Here is a 13,725-nt window from a genome sequence, read left to right on the forward strand (position 1 = left end):
GGCTGTTTTGTATCAACAGAGAGGATCGGTCCGACGATCCGGACCATCCAAAATCATCCCAGCTCCGGACTGACCAGAGCCAAGAAGCCCGAATGGCTCCGATCCTGCACTTGGAGACAAAACGCCTCTCCAAACACGATCTGTTACGTTGTCTTTCCTGCTAAAGATGCAGCGGATGTTGCAGCTGCGTAAGAGTTCTGCAACCTATTCCCGTCCGGACTCCACAGAGCGGATGAATGGGAGCTTTCCATCTTAAAAAGGGAAGAATAGAGAGGGAGCAAGGGGGAGAAAGGAAGGACGGTCTGCGGTAGGCGGCTGCTGAATGTGCTGCTGAGGAGTTTTCGTTTGGGAGAAGAAAACGGGGCTGCTGCTGCTGCTGTGCACGGTCTGAGAGCTAGAGAGAGAGCAGGAAGAAAGAGAAACGTGAAGGAGGGAGCGCTTGGAGCATTCAAGGTGGGGTGCCGCAGGGACATGATCTGGATACGGGAAGACAAGGAGAAGAGAGAGAAGTTTTTTTTCTCCCTTTACTTTACTTCCTTGCTTTCTTTCTTCTTCTTCTTCTTCTTCTTCTTCTTCTTCTTCTCCTTCTTCTTCTTTTTCTTTTAATTAGAATTTAGCCCGCATCATGACGGGCTAAACCTCTTAGCTAGGGCTAAGAGGTGAAGCTTGTAGTGAGATGGGAGACTCTGATTGCTGGGTTAACTATTTAATCGTGAATTGAACTTGATTATGGTTTAATTGTTAAGGGAATGTTTGTAGTTTTTAATGGTCTATTGTGACTGAAATTACAATGGGTCTGTGATAGCTTTGAGCATGTTCCTTTTCTCCTTTTCATGTTTATGAAGTCAGGAAGCCCTATTGTTCACCATCGTCTCATGGGCATGGTCGGATGACGGTACTCTGCCTAACTTTCATGGCATGTTGATTGATTGGTAATTAGATTAATTCTGTTGTTTGCTTTGTCTCCTGGGCAAGGTTTGGTGATGGAATCCATTCTAATTCATACACCTTTCATCTCTTGAAAACCAGATCAAGTAAGTTCAGTTTGATTTCCATGATTCCTGATGCAGGAAAAAGATCTCCCTGATCTCTACGAGTGGATCCTCTGAATCCCTAGTTTTCCTTCCTTTGAATTACTTAAAGTCTTAGATAATTCTTCCACAATTATTCTATTTGGTTTAGATCACATCTTAGTCTAGTTCTAGTTCTACTTGGTTTCAGATAACGTACAGGTATCAGTCCCTGTGGATTCGACCTCGGTCTTACCGAGTTTATTACTACATCACAACCCTATACTTGGGGAGTGAACATATAGAGAGTGAGTATATTCTTCCAATGCATTATTGGCGAGAGAGTGTACTAAGAAATAGTGGGAGAAATATTAGCCTTGTTTTTTTAATTTCTCTTGTTTAAGTGAAGAAGAACTCTGTGTTGCTGTCTCGTCCACTTGAATTTTGGATCTTCTTGACTTTTGAGAAAACGTTCTAACATGAGCTGGCGGAACTGATGGACGGTGTGATGTCCCACAAACATAGTGGTCGCCTAACAATGTTTTTAGTTGCATGTGCTCTCAATTTGGATGGACAAGGCAGGCCCGGCCCAACAAAAGCCCAACCGGTCAGCGTCAATTTCGGTCTATGGTCCATTCAGATAGACGAGCACCATTTAGACAGTCTGGAGTGTTAGTATGTATGCCACGTGTACGGTGCATCACTGTACACTTTTCTTCCTTGAATTCCGGGTCGAATGTACACACTGGTAGGAGCGGACGCGGATTAGATACTGACAGGTTGAGTAGCGAGAGTAGCTACTGAAGTGACGTTACCAAGTTCTATGAACCACACTATGATGTATGTGTTGTATCTACAACGTCCATCCATTTGGAGATATTATTTTAAGGCATGAGTCAGAGAATGAGGCAGATCCAAAACTTTAATGGACCACACCACAGAAAACAGTGGGAAGATTGATGCCCACCGTTGAAACCTTCCTAAGGCCCACCATGATGTTTTTTCGAAATCCAACCTGTTCAAAAGTTAGCAAAGACATTAAACACCAGTATCAGCTTGAGCTAAAACTTTTGTGGCCTTTACAAGTTTTTAACGGTGGCGCCACTCTCCCCACTGTTTTCTTTGGTGGGGTCTACTTGAGCTTTGGATGTGTCTCATTCTTTGGATATTACACTAAAATGATCTTTCCAGATTAATGGACGGCGTGGATACAAAACATACATAATGATGGGGCCCACAGAACTTGGTGACGTCACTTCAGTAGCAATCTCGCTACTCAACCTGTGAGTAGCCAATCCGCGCCCGGTAGGAGCGAAGTTTGTTTCTCGTGGTTCTTGGTGAGGGCATTTTGTGAATAAAGAGTAAGAGGAATACCTACGGAGGATGGATGACTATACAAAAATTTTGATACTTATCTGTCATTTCTAATTTTTCAATTTTCCGTTACAAGATCAAGGCCGTCTATTAGGTGTTTACCATTGTATGTTGCATTGGCCAAAATAATTAGATACGTCCGTTCCTCAAGTGGGCTACAATCATATATCATAATTTGAACCGCCGATTAACTTTTCTTACCACGCTTTTGATGAGCTGAGTAACTCCATTTTTGTAGCGTGTTACATATGAGTATGGAGAACAAGATGGACGTCGCAGATCATGACACGTGTCCACGTGAGCAACCTTTCCAGCGAGTAAGATTCGAACTCTACGCGTGCAAGTATCCTTGGCAAGGTTCTCCTTCAGGCAAGAAGATCGGGTTCATGGCAACCAGCAATCGTGGCACACTTGTGTCAGATCAGGGCCGTTCATCGAGTAGGCCGTACACGTTCGTGAATTAAAGACAATTGATAATTTCTTTTACTCTTCTCATGTAAGTGGATTCTGCCTGAAGAATAATAGATCATAGTTAATCAGATTCCTGCCCGAAGAATAATAGATCACAGTGCTCTGTGGGCCCATCATGATGTATGTATCCTATCCATGCCATCCATTCATTTTCCAGACTATTTTATGGCATTAGCTTCAAAAATTAGTAAGATCTACATCTCTTATGAACCATACTACAGGAAAGAGTGGTGATTGAACACTTATCATCAAAAACTTCTTAGGGTTCACAAAAGTTTTGGATTAAGTTGATATTTTCGTTTTCTCTTCATCCAGGTGTGCGTGACTAAATTAATAAGTTGGATGAAAAATAAACATTACACTGAGCCTTAGGATGTTTTTAACCATGGGCATTCAATCATCATTATTTTCTTGAGGTGTGGTCCACTCGAGATCGAGATCTGGATCTCCCTCATTTTCAGGCTAATAATCTATAATAATATGAAAAATTAGATGGGTGGCTTTGGTAAAAGAAAAAAAAAAAAAACACACACACACACACATATAAAGTTCTATGCGGTTGAGCTTATGGGAACTTCCCATGAGGTCTAGCTGTGTGGGCCCCACCGTGATGTGTGTCGAAAATCTACCCCATCAGTCAGATGCACTATTCCATGTAGGCCTCAAGCTTAAAAATCAAGTCAATCGATGACTTTTGTGGGCCACACCATGTACAAAAGTTGAGAGGGGTTACCCTCCGATTAAAACATTCATAATCATTTGTTAGGCTCATTGAGGTGTGGTTCACAAATCCAGCCCATCCATTATGTGTGTCCCATGTGGATGAGGTGTAAGACCAAGTTTTAGATGCATCCAAATTTTAAGTGGGCACCACTAAGTGCTTTTATATATTTTAGGCATGTCTTTACATGATTTTAGATGGTATGGCCCACATGAGTTCCTTATATGGCTGATTTTTGGGATATCTCATCATTTAAAGGGGACCCATTAAATGCATAGTGTTGATGTTCAACACGCATCACGGTGGGGCCCACACAGCTTGACCTCATGGGAAGTTCTCATGAGCTCCACCGCATAAAACCACCCACACACACACACACACACACACACACACACACACACATATATATAAACCCCCTGTAACAGACTCTGTCATGAAGCAATCCGCCTCTTGGATCCTTTGGAAGGAAACGGATGGCTAGTAGTCGGTGATCTGTGGGCCCTACTATGATGTATGTGTTTCATCCATAACGTCCACCCATTCTTCCATATCATTTTACGATATGAGCCCAAAAATGAGGTTTATCCAAATCTTAAGTGGACCGTATAGTGTTGATTGAATGCCTACAATTAAAAACTTTCTGGGGGCCACGATAGTTTTATATCAAGCCGATATACATTTTTTCCCTTCATCTAAGTTTGTACGACTTAATCAACAGGTTAGATGTCAAATAAACATTACGGCAGCCCTAAGAGGTTTTTAATGGTGGACATTCAATCACTACTATTTTCCCATGGTGTGGCCCAGTTGACTTTTAGATATAACTCATTTTTAAGGTCAAGCCCTAAAATTATCTTTCGAAATATATGGAGGGCGTGGATAAAACACATACATCATGGTGGGGTCCACATAGCACCGACCAATAGCCACATGGTGGCAGCGTCACCGGCCAAACCGCATCCCTCTAGAACCTTTAGCAGGAAGTTCCTGCGCTAGAAACCTAGGTGTAGCACACCATGATGTTTGTGAGAAATTCAATCCATCCATCCATTTTGAGCTCATTTTAGGACATGGGGTCCAAAAATGATCCGCGTGATGTAGAGCGGGTTGCAGACACTTTATGTACAAGATGGACCAGAGAAAACCTGATAGAAGGCAGAAGTCATTAAGACCATCAGAACCTTAAAATGGGCATATCTTGCAAACTGAAATGAGTTACTCGATATACCATATATGATTTTGGGGTAGGACGAGCTATTTAGCCAACCAACCTGGTTATGCTAGGTTGCCCATGCCGAATTTGCGAGATTCCATCATATCGATGTTTTAATTCTATATTTATTTTCGTTTTTACTATTTTTAATAAGTTTTGGTTTGATTATAACTCTTTTTACGTTGGGTTTAGGAGTTGTGTCCAACATGAAAAGTGTTTAGAAAAATTAGGAGAATAACGTGGTTAAGCCACATGGGACACTTACTATAAATAGTAAATTTATAGTAATTTACAAATTTTAGAAAGTTTTAGTTGTAGTTTAATTCTGAAATTTCTTCTAATGCTTGGTATCTCTATTTAAAGGGTTGTAAATTCGTTTTTAATAATTCATCAATTAAATTACGAATTTTATAGAATTTATTCTATTTTTCTTGTTTGTTTCTCGTGGATTCGAAAAGTGTCTGTAAGGAGTCCAGAGAAGCTCGTAGTTATCTTTGAGGAAGACGGTGATCGACCTCATCACGTTCATCCCTGCATCAGTGTACAAGCGGGTTTGCCACTGCGGAAAGTAGCTAGAATCAAATCAAACCCATGTTACGTCTCGGAATCTGGCATCTTGGTATATTTGATCTTGATGCCGCACTATAGGCAAAAAGACTAGTAATCTAAAGTTGTGTGTTCGATATTTTAAGGGTTCATTAAATCAATATACATACATTTCATGAAAATAATATCAATTCTAATTAATATCATTACATAAAATAAATCATTCTTTCATCTACTCATTATCCGAAAGGTTGGTTTCCTTGCACAACTAGCCGCGTACGTAATACTATTATTCGGAATGACAATCCATTTGTTGCACGACTGGTTTCGTTAGGTGAGACAATTGAGGTTTGTGGGAATCGTAGTCTGTTGTCACTCAACTAGTTTTATGGCAAGGGGATGGGTGGTGACAATTGCTTGTTCGTTATTAGGAACCGGGTTCCATGATAAAACAGTAGGTGGTATGCATATCTTCGAGTCACAAATACACACAAAAGTCCAAGAAGAAACCCGTGAGCATGATCCACCCACAATCTAGCGTCCATAGTTACTGAAAACATAAACCGATCTCCACAATCCTCTTTGGATGTTCAATAATACTTTTTAACTTAAGACAAGTTTGCATGATCATAATATTTTCAGCTAATTATTAACTAAGCCTAGTCAAATCCGTTCCGTTATGCATCGGTAAGCATATCACTGCCAACTAGTTATTCAATTGAGCGCACACTTTTAAGTCATCATGCAAGTTATAACTTCTCATATTTTGCCATGTGTCCACGTGGATTAGCTACCGACAGGTTGAGTAGCGAGAATGCTACTGAAGTGACCTCACCCAGTTATTTGGGTCCCACTATGATGTATGTGTTGTATCCACACTGTCCATCCTTTTGGAGAGAGCATTTTAGGGAATGAATTAAAGAATGAGGCAGATACAAAGCTGTAGTGGACCCCATTACAGAAAACAGTGGAGAGAGAGCGGCATCCACTGTTGAAACCTTCCTAAGGTCCACTGTGATTTTTATTTGAGATCCAACCCGTTCATATGTTAAAAAAGACATTTAACAAGGGGAAAAGACAAATATCACCTTTGATCGAAAATTTTTGTGGCCCTTAGAAGTTTTTAATGGTATGCGTCACTCTCTCCACTGTTTTCTGTGGTGGTGTCCATCGGAGCTTTGAATCTGACTCATTCTTTAGATCATGCCCTCTCCAAATGAATGGATGGTGTGGATACAACACATACATCATGGTGGGACCCACAGAACTTGGTGACATCACTTCATTAGGAGTCTCGCTGACCGAGTGGCATTTTTAGCTACACACACACACACACACACGGGCGCACACACACATACACGATTCTTGTGGACCGTGCATGTGGCCTAAGTGGTAGTCATGTTTTAGAAACAATACGATTCTTGTATCCGGCATCATTAGTGTGGCCCACTTGATGAGTATATTGGACCGACTTTTGCAGCAGGAGATATTCATGGTGGGACCTACTCACTAGGAAGGGATGCACTTAATAGCTTAGAAGTTATGGCCTAGGTAAAAGGCGAACTTGTGGCCCAAACAGTTACAATGGAGAACTCTTCAAAATGGATTCGGACTCAGTAGTCGGTAGTGACACCTCCGGTACTAAGTGGGTACTGGTCAGTGCCCTAAAAGCTCCGTGGGCCCCACAATGGTGTATTTATTTTATCCACGCCGTTCATCCATTTTCCACGCCATTTTAGGGCATGAGCCAAAAAATGAGGCAGATTCAATTGTCAGGTGGACCATACCACAGGAAACAGTGGTGATTGAATGCCCACCATTAAAAACTTCTTGTAAGCCACAAAAGTTTTGGATCAACCTGATATTTGTGTTTTCCTTTAATCAAGTTCTGTGTGACCTAATCAATCAGGTTGGATGATAAATAAACATTATAGTCGCCCCTGGGAAGTTTTTAATGGTATACATTCAATCACCATTGTTTCCCATGGCGTGGTCCACTTGATATTTATATCTTCCTAATGTTTGGTTCAATGCCCTAAAATGAGCTGATAAAATGGATGGACGGAGTAGATAAAACACATCTATCATAGTGGGGCCACAGCACCGATCGGTCACTTCCGAGTCCAAGTCCTTCAAAATATCCTATCAGTGCCTATAAAGCTTCCACGCTGTAGCAGTTAATGGGGACGGGGATTTCCTGCGAAAAGGCTTTCCTAGGAAGTTCCTGCGCTTGGAACTTATGTAGGCCCAACCATGATGTTTTTGATAAATCCACCACGTCCATCCGTTTTGTGAGCTCATTTTAGGGCAAGAGTATAAAATTGATTCGGATCCAACACTCAAGTGGGCTGAAAATGGGAGAATTAAACGTTCACAATTGAAATATTCGTGGGGCTACATAAGTTTTGAATCAGGCTAGTATTTTTGTTTTAGGTTCATCCCAGTTGGAATGACGTTATGAACGGTATGGATGGCATGGATGGCATGTAAGCATAACTGTTGACCCTAGGAAGATTTCAACGGTAGGAATTTCCCTACCCACCTTTCCTTTACCGCGGCATACTTGAATCTTGGATCCGGCTTATTTTTACCTGTTTGTCCTAAAATGAGGTCGAAAAAAAGGTTCGGCGTGTTGGATTTATCAAAAACATCATGGTGGTCCCACACAGGTTCCTACTGCAGGAACTTCCTGCCAAAGTCTTGCGCTGGAAATCCGCGTCCAGTTAAGGGTCTTTTATTTTTTTCATATACAGGGATATTTACTCGTCCTTGCTGTCTCCACACTTGGATCGCAAATCCCCTGCCACACCTGTTCTGGACAGCGCTTAAAACACCGAAGCTCTGTGGGCAACACTGCACGATATATCAGGAAGCCCACCCTAAATTAGTGTGAATAAAACAAGATGTAATTGTGTGAAAAAAACAAGATGTAATTGGGTTTCGGTGCATCCGGACCAGAGTAATTCATTCCAGATTAAGAAAAATGTCTTTCAAAGAACAAATCATAAATCAATCATAACTTTTGATCGAGAATGAGTTAGGGGATGCGTGACTTATGAATTTCGACTGAAATTTCATCATGGGCTAACCGACATCGCTCTGTTTCACAAGAAAATGACTTATTTCTAGTCAAATCTCCTGTTTTTCGAAAAACTTACTATTTTTTAAAGTAAGTTTTAGGTCAGACATAACTTTTTATTTTTAGAGTTTTAATTTTGGTGTCTTCTTATCATGTCAGGAATCATTCTGTATAGTTATATTAAAACTTTATATTTTTATTAAATTTTATATTTTAGAAAAGTTTAAGTTTATTTGGATTAGCACATTTAATTAAGGTTTCATTTTATTATTTAAAGCTTTGTAATCTCAGTTGAAATAGGATAATTTCAATAAAGTATTTTTGAATTTTCTTAACCATTGTGGATCCGATAGCTGATAGCCACCATACCTTGTGGATTCAAGGTCTTATTCACTTGAGAAAGCCAGATATTTTCTCTTTATCCTTTCACGCTCTTCCCTACATAAAATATTATTCTCAGTAAAAGAGCTAACATTATATTTTCACATGAAGAAGAGACAAATTTTCACAGATGAGATGCCAAGTGATCCAGTTGTGAATACTGTGTGAAACCAAAAATTCAGGCAGCCCTGCTCTTCATGTAGGCTACAAAAGCACCTAAATCAGGCTGCTCGGCCCATTTGCCATGCCAGTTTATGGGTTAGGCTTAACCCCATACACCAATCGAGCTGCATTTCTAGGCTGAACCCAGCCATATACTAATCGGGCCAGGAATTTTAGCCCAGATTTGGTCAAATGAGTATATGCAAAGCTCACGTTGGCATAAATCAAAGATTCAAAGCCCACATACAGTGGGCCAGTCCCTAAACAGCTTGTACGCTCTTTCGGGCAACACTGCATCGTGTATCAGGAAGCCCACCCTTTTTTTCTTTTTCTTTTTTTGGGAAAATCAGCATATATATTCATAGGATAAAGTAGTGTGAAAAAAACAACATGCACCTTAAATCCTGTTGTTCTTGACACAGACTCATTTTCTACATATGGCAATCATGTAACTAAATTAGAACGTCCGAAGCCTGGTAACCATGATAGACAAGGAAGCACCTTGGCCCCTTCATTTACCGATTCTAATAATTGTATCTGCGACAAAGTCTCTGTTTAAAACAAGACGGAAAAAAAAAAAAACATCTTCTCCTAGATTTAACACCAGAACAATATATATCTAGAGCTTCTTAAGAAAAATATCAAACAGTTCTATTTTATATTGGAATCTTCTTCAATGTAACTACTAATCTTAGTAGTTACTGAGGTAAGATGAAGGGGCCTATCTTATCTCTGTCGGTGAATCCCAACCTGCATATATAAGTCTCTTATTTCATGCATTTCGATGACAACGTCTTTCATCTTCATTCGTTCCTTTGGCGATTCTGCAGAACATGATACACCAACGCTGACCAATGAAACCAAGCAATCATGCATTCTATTTCTCAAATTGTTATGATTTTCACTGTCTTGAATAGCTTCAGCATCTTCTAAGAGAAGTCTTGGATCTATAATCTCCATTACTTGTTCGGGAAAAGCCGACTTTGCAAAGTGATGAAGGTTATGATTGTCCTTAAACATGTCTTCAGTTGGCCGCTTTCCGGTGATCATCTCGAGTAGAAGGATCCCATAACTGTATACATCTCCATGTGTGGACGCCTTACCGCCCATCCCATGCTCTACGATTTACAAATGTCACATATTTGAATGTTAGGCAACTATTTAAAGAAAGATAAAAATAGTGGTTAGATATTGAGAGGGAGAAAATGGAATATTTCATTTATATAATTAACATTTCTGCCACTCCCAAAATTTAGAATATCTGAGAATAAGGAATTTGGCTAAACATATTTCTTCAATATTTGTATTATGAGTGTATGGTTTGTCCCAATAAATAGTCCTAAGAAAATATCCTATAAATAGAACAAGAATCCTCTGTTTTCGCATACAGTTTATCACGGCTAGAGAAATAATCTAGTAACAATTCTTCATACCTTATTAATTATAGTGTGAATCAATGTGGGGCCAATCTAGCCAACATTTAATCATCATTTACCCTTGGATAAGAAGGTCTATCATGAATTGTTGATGGCCACTAAATCAGCTTGATGGGATAATCACCACCATTCACAATAGTGCATGATCTCAATTGTAACAATCATTGTTATCTCTGAGTCATGTATGATCAATAAGTATTCCTTCTATTTTGTTCATCATAAATGGGTCATGTGGGACCACTTGGTCCCAAGAGAGAAATCCATCCTTTCAATTTGTAACTGACTGTAGCTCATCACCACTAAATTAAAATCACATTTGTCAGATTCTTCCATCTTTTTGGCTTTCTTCCCTATTAAGAGTTTAATTCTGTTATTATTGTATTAAGTCAGAATGCAGTAATGTACGTAGAAATATCTATTGATTAGATTATTTTAATGAATATCGTTCTTAACAAGCTTCACCATAATATTAATATATGGAAATTACCAATCATTTTGCAAGATAAATGAATAAAAAGATAAAGGACTAAAATCCTTAATTACCTGGAGGAATATACCCAATAGATCCCTTAATCCCAGATGTGCTGGTCTGATTTTGAGAACCACTTTCTGCAGCTTCAGAGAGGAACCTTGCTAAACCAAAGTCGCCCACATGGGCAACCATGTCAACATCAAGAAGAACATTGCTTGGTTTTAGGTCCCGATGAACAATTGGTGTTTGGTATTGATGATGAAGATAATCTAATGCCAAAGCCACATCAATGGCTATATTCAGCCTTTGTGTAAGATTCAAATTCCTCAATTGAGGTTGTTCATCTACATTTGGATGCAACCACTTCTCCAGACTACCATTAGGCATGTACTCAAACACTAGAGCTTTGAAATCATTGCCATTAAAATCAATGCTCGAGCAAACAGTTAAGATTTTGACAAGATTTCGATGTCGGATGTTTCTTAATGCTTCGCATTCAGCTGCAAAATTCTTAAAAACTCCTTGCTGTAGGAGGTTGAGTACCTTCACTGCAACAAGTGTTTCAAAGCATTCTAAAAGTCCTTTATATACAGAACCGAAACTTCCCACACCAATTAAATTAGCTGAAGAAAACCCATCTGTTGCTTGAAGGAGATCTGCATAAGAAACTTGTAACCACTGATTCTGTGTGGAAGATGGAGAAGTAGCTTTCTTTTGAGAATTTCTTCTCCAGTAAAGAGCTGCAATGATACACGACAGGAGAAACGAAGATAAAACCACAGTAATGACTGTGACTTTTACTCTGGGAGCAAGAGGCTTCCCTCGTTTCTTAGAAGCTTGCTTAGGGCACCCTGGCAATTGTAGTTCTGGTATACCTCCACAGAGTTTGCTGTTTCCGACAACTGAAATTGTGCTGGCATTTCTAAAGATTCCTCCTTTGGGCACTTCACCCTCGAAATTATTAAACGACAAATTCAAATACCGTAAGAAATGAAATTCTTCGAAATACTTTGGAATCTGCCCAGACAAGTTATTGCGCGAAAGATCTAGCTCTTCGATACCTTTTAAATTCTTTAGAGACTCTGGAATGGTTCCTTGAAACAAGTTGCCATGCATATAAAGCAACTCCATGCTTTGACACTTTCCCAGCGTATCTGGAATTTCACCTGATAGTTTGTTCTCTGAGATGTCCATTTGCCAAATATTTTCCAAGTTATCAACTTCCAGCAGGAGAGACCCAGTGAATGAATTACGAGACAGGTCGATTTGAGCTGCACTGACTTGTTTGAGTATGGTACCATTGAGTTTATTTTCAGAAATATAAAATTCTTCCATAAATCCCCAATTTCCAAAACTAGATGGTATGCTTCCATGGAAATCATTTCCATCCAACTCAAGATAGCTCAATCGAGTGATGTTGCCAATTGAAGGTGGGATTTGCCCTGAAAATTTATTTCGAGTGAAACTCAAGGCTTGCAACTTGTTAAGCTTCCCAATATCAACTGGAAGGGTACCCTTCATGGAATTCCCTCCCAGATTCAGAACATACAAATTGATGAGATTGTCGATTTCCTTGGGAATGATTCCAAATAACTTGTTTCCTCCTAAATTCAGAATCTTTAGCTGTGTCGAGAGATTAGCAATGGAACCGGGCAACTCTCCAGAGAGATTATTAAAATAAGTAGAAATGCCTATTAAATTGGTGCAGTTGGTCAGTGAAGTAAGGAAGCTCAGGTCATCACCTTCCCTGCTTCCAAGCTGATTTTTCTCGATATTAAAATGGTAGAGACGCGAAAGACTTCCTAGATTCAAAGGCACATGTCCACTAAAACTGTTGTCGCTAAAACCAACAAAGTCGAGACTTGAAGCATTGGACAATGAATTTGGCAGCGTTCCAGTGAATTGGTTTGCACCTACAAGAATCCGACGCAGGTGTGGAAACAAAAGGCCTAGGTTGGGGGATATGCTTCCATGTAGCCGGTTAACTGCCACGTTAAGCACTTGGATGGATGAGAGATTATAAATCGATGGTGGAATCGTACCTGATAACTGATTTCCAGCTATTTGAAAAGTGATAATGCCTGCCAATTGACCAAGCTGGTTTGGAATTTGCCCTTCAAAATTGTTACGTTCTAGAATAAGAGTGGTGAGAGAGGAAAGGTTCCCCAACGAAGGTGGGATGCTTCCTCTCAGATCATTTCTTGAGACAGAAAGGAAAATGAGCTTTGACAAAGAGCCAATATCAGCAGGAAGTTCTCCTACCAGCTGATTCTTCCTGATGTCAATGGTTATGAGTTCTGAACAGTGGCTCAGATTCGATGGAATTTCTCCTTGGAGTGAATTTACGGACAGATTGAGATGCTGCAACCGGAATAGACGGTCTATTTCTTGAGGGATTTGGCCTTGGAATTTGTTGTTGGAGAGATCGATTCTTCTCAGGAAAGAGAGATTTCCAATGTGAGGTGATACGTGGCCCACCAAGCTGTGGTCCCTGAGGTTCAAGCTCGTGACCCTTTGATGATGGCGGCGACTGCAGGTGACTCCCACCCATTCGCAGAAATGGAGAGAATCGTTCCATGAACTCAAGACTCGGTAAGGATCTTCGGAAATACCATATTTGAATGAGAGCAATGCGAGTCGATCTGTCTCATTTTTCAATGTAAATACAGAGGGTGAGCAGGGGTTGATGGAGGAGAGAAAGATTGCATGGAAGAGGATAAATGACCATAATTCCCTGAGATTGGAACGTGGGAATTCCATTATGTCGAGAGGAGATGGGATGATGAGGAAGAAAAAACGCGAATAATGATATGATGAGTTGTACTCACCTACGATATATGTAGCTCTTGTAGCTCATATG

At 40.0% G+C, this 13,725-nt stretch overlaps 1 protein-coding gene and 1 pseudogene across 1 annotated transcript in view; one reads left to right on the forward strand and one right to left on the reverse strand.

Annotated features, from left to right (window-relative positions):
- The window catches only part of LOC131252633 (probable LRR receptor-like serine/threonine-protein kinase At3g47570), a 38,451-nt gene extending 26,060 nt beyond the window's left edge, over positions 1-12,391 (reverse strand). Inside the window, exons 1-2 of the mRNA XM_058253282.1 lie at positions 10,937-12,391; positions 9,863-10,075 (exon numbers count right to left, since the gene is read on the reverse strand). Coding sequence (XP_058109265.1) covers positions 9,863-10,075; positions 10,937-12,386 — 1,663 coding nt within the window. The 5' untranslated portion in view covers positions 12,387-12,391. The remainder of the gene's footprint in view (positions 1-9,862; positions 10,076-10,936) is intronic.
- LOC131252636 (uncharacterized) overlaps positions 1-13,725 on the forward strand; it is a 61,282-nt pseudogene that overhangs the window by 19,342 nt on the left and 28,215 nt on the right.

The sequence above is a fragment of the Magnolia sinica genome, chromosome 8 (genome assembly GCF_029962835.1).
Source record: "Magnolia sinica isolate HGM2019 chromosome 8, MsV1, whole genome shotgun sequence".
NCBI classification, from domain to species: domain Eukaryota; kingdom Viridiplantae; phylum Streptophyta; class Magnoliopsida; order Magnoliales; family Magnoliaceae; genus Magnolia; species Magnolia sinica.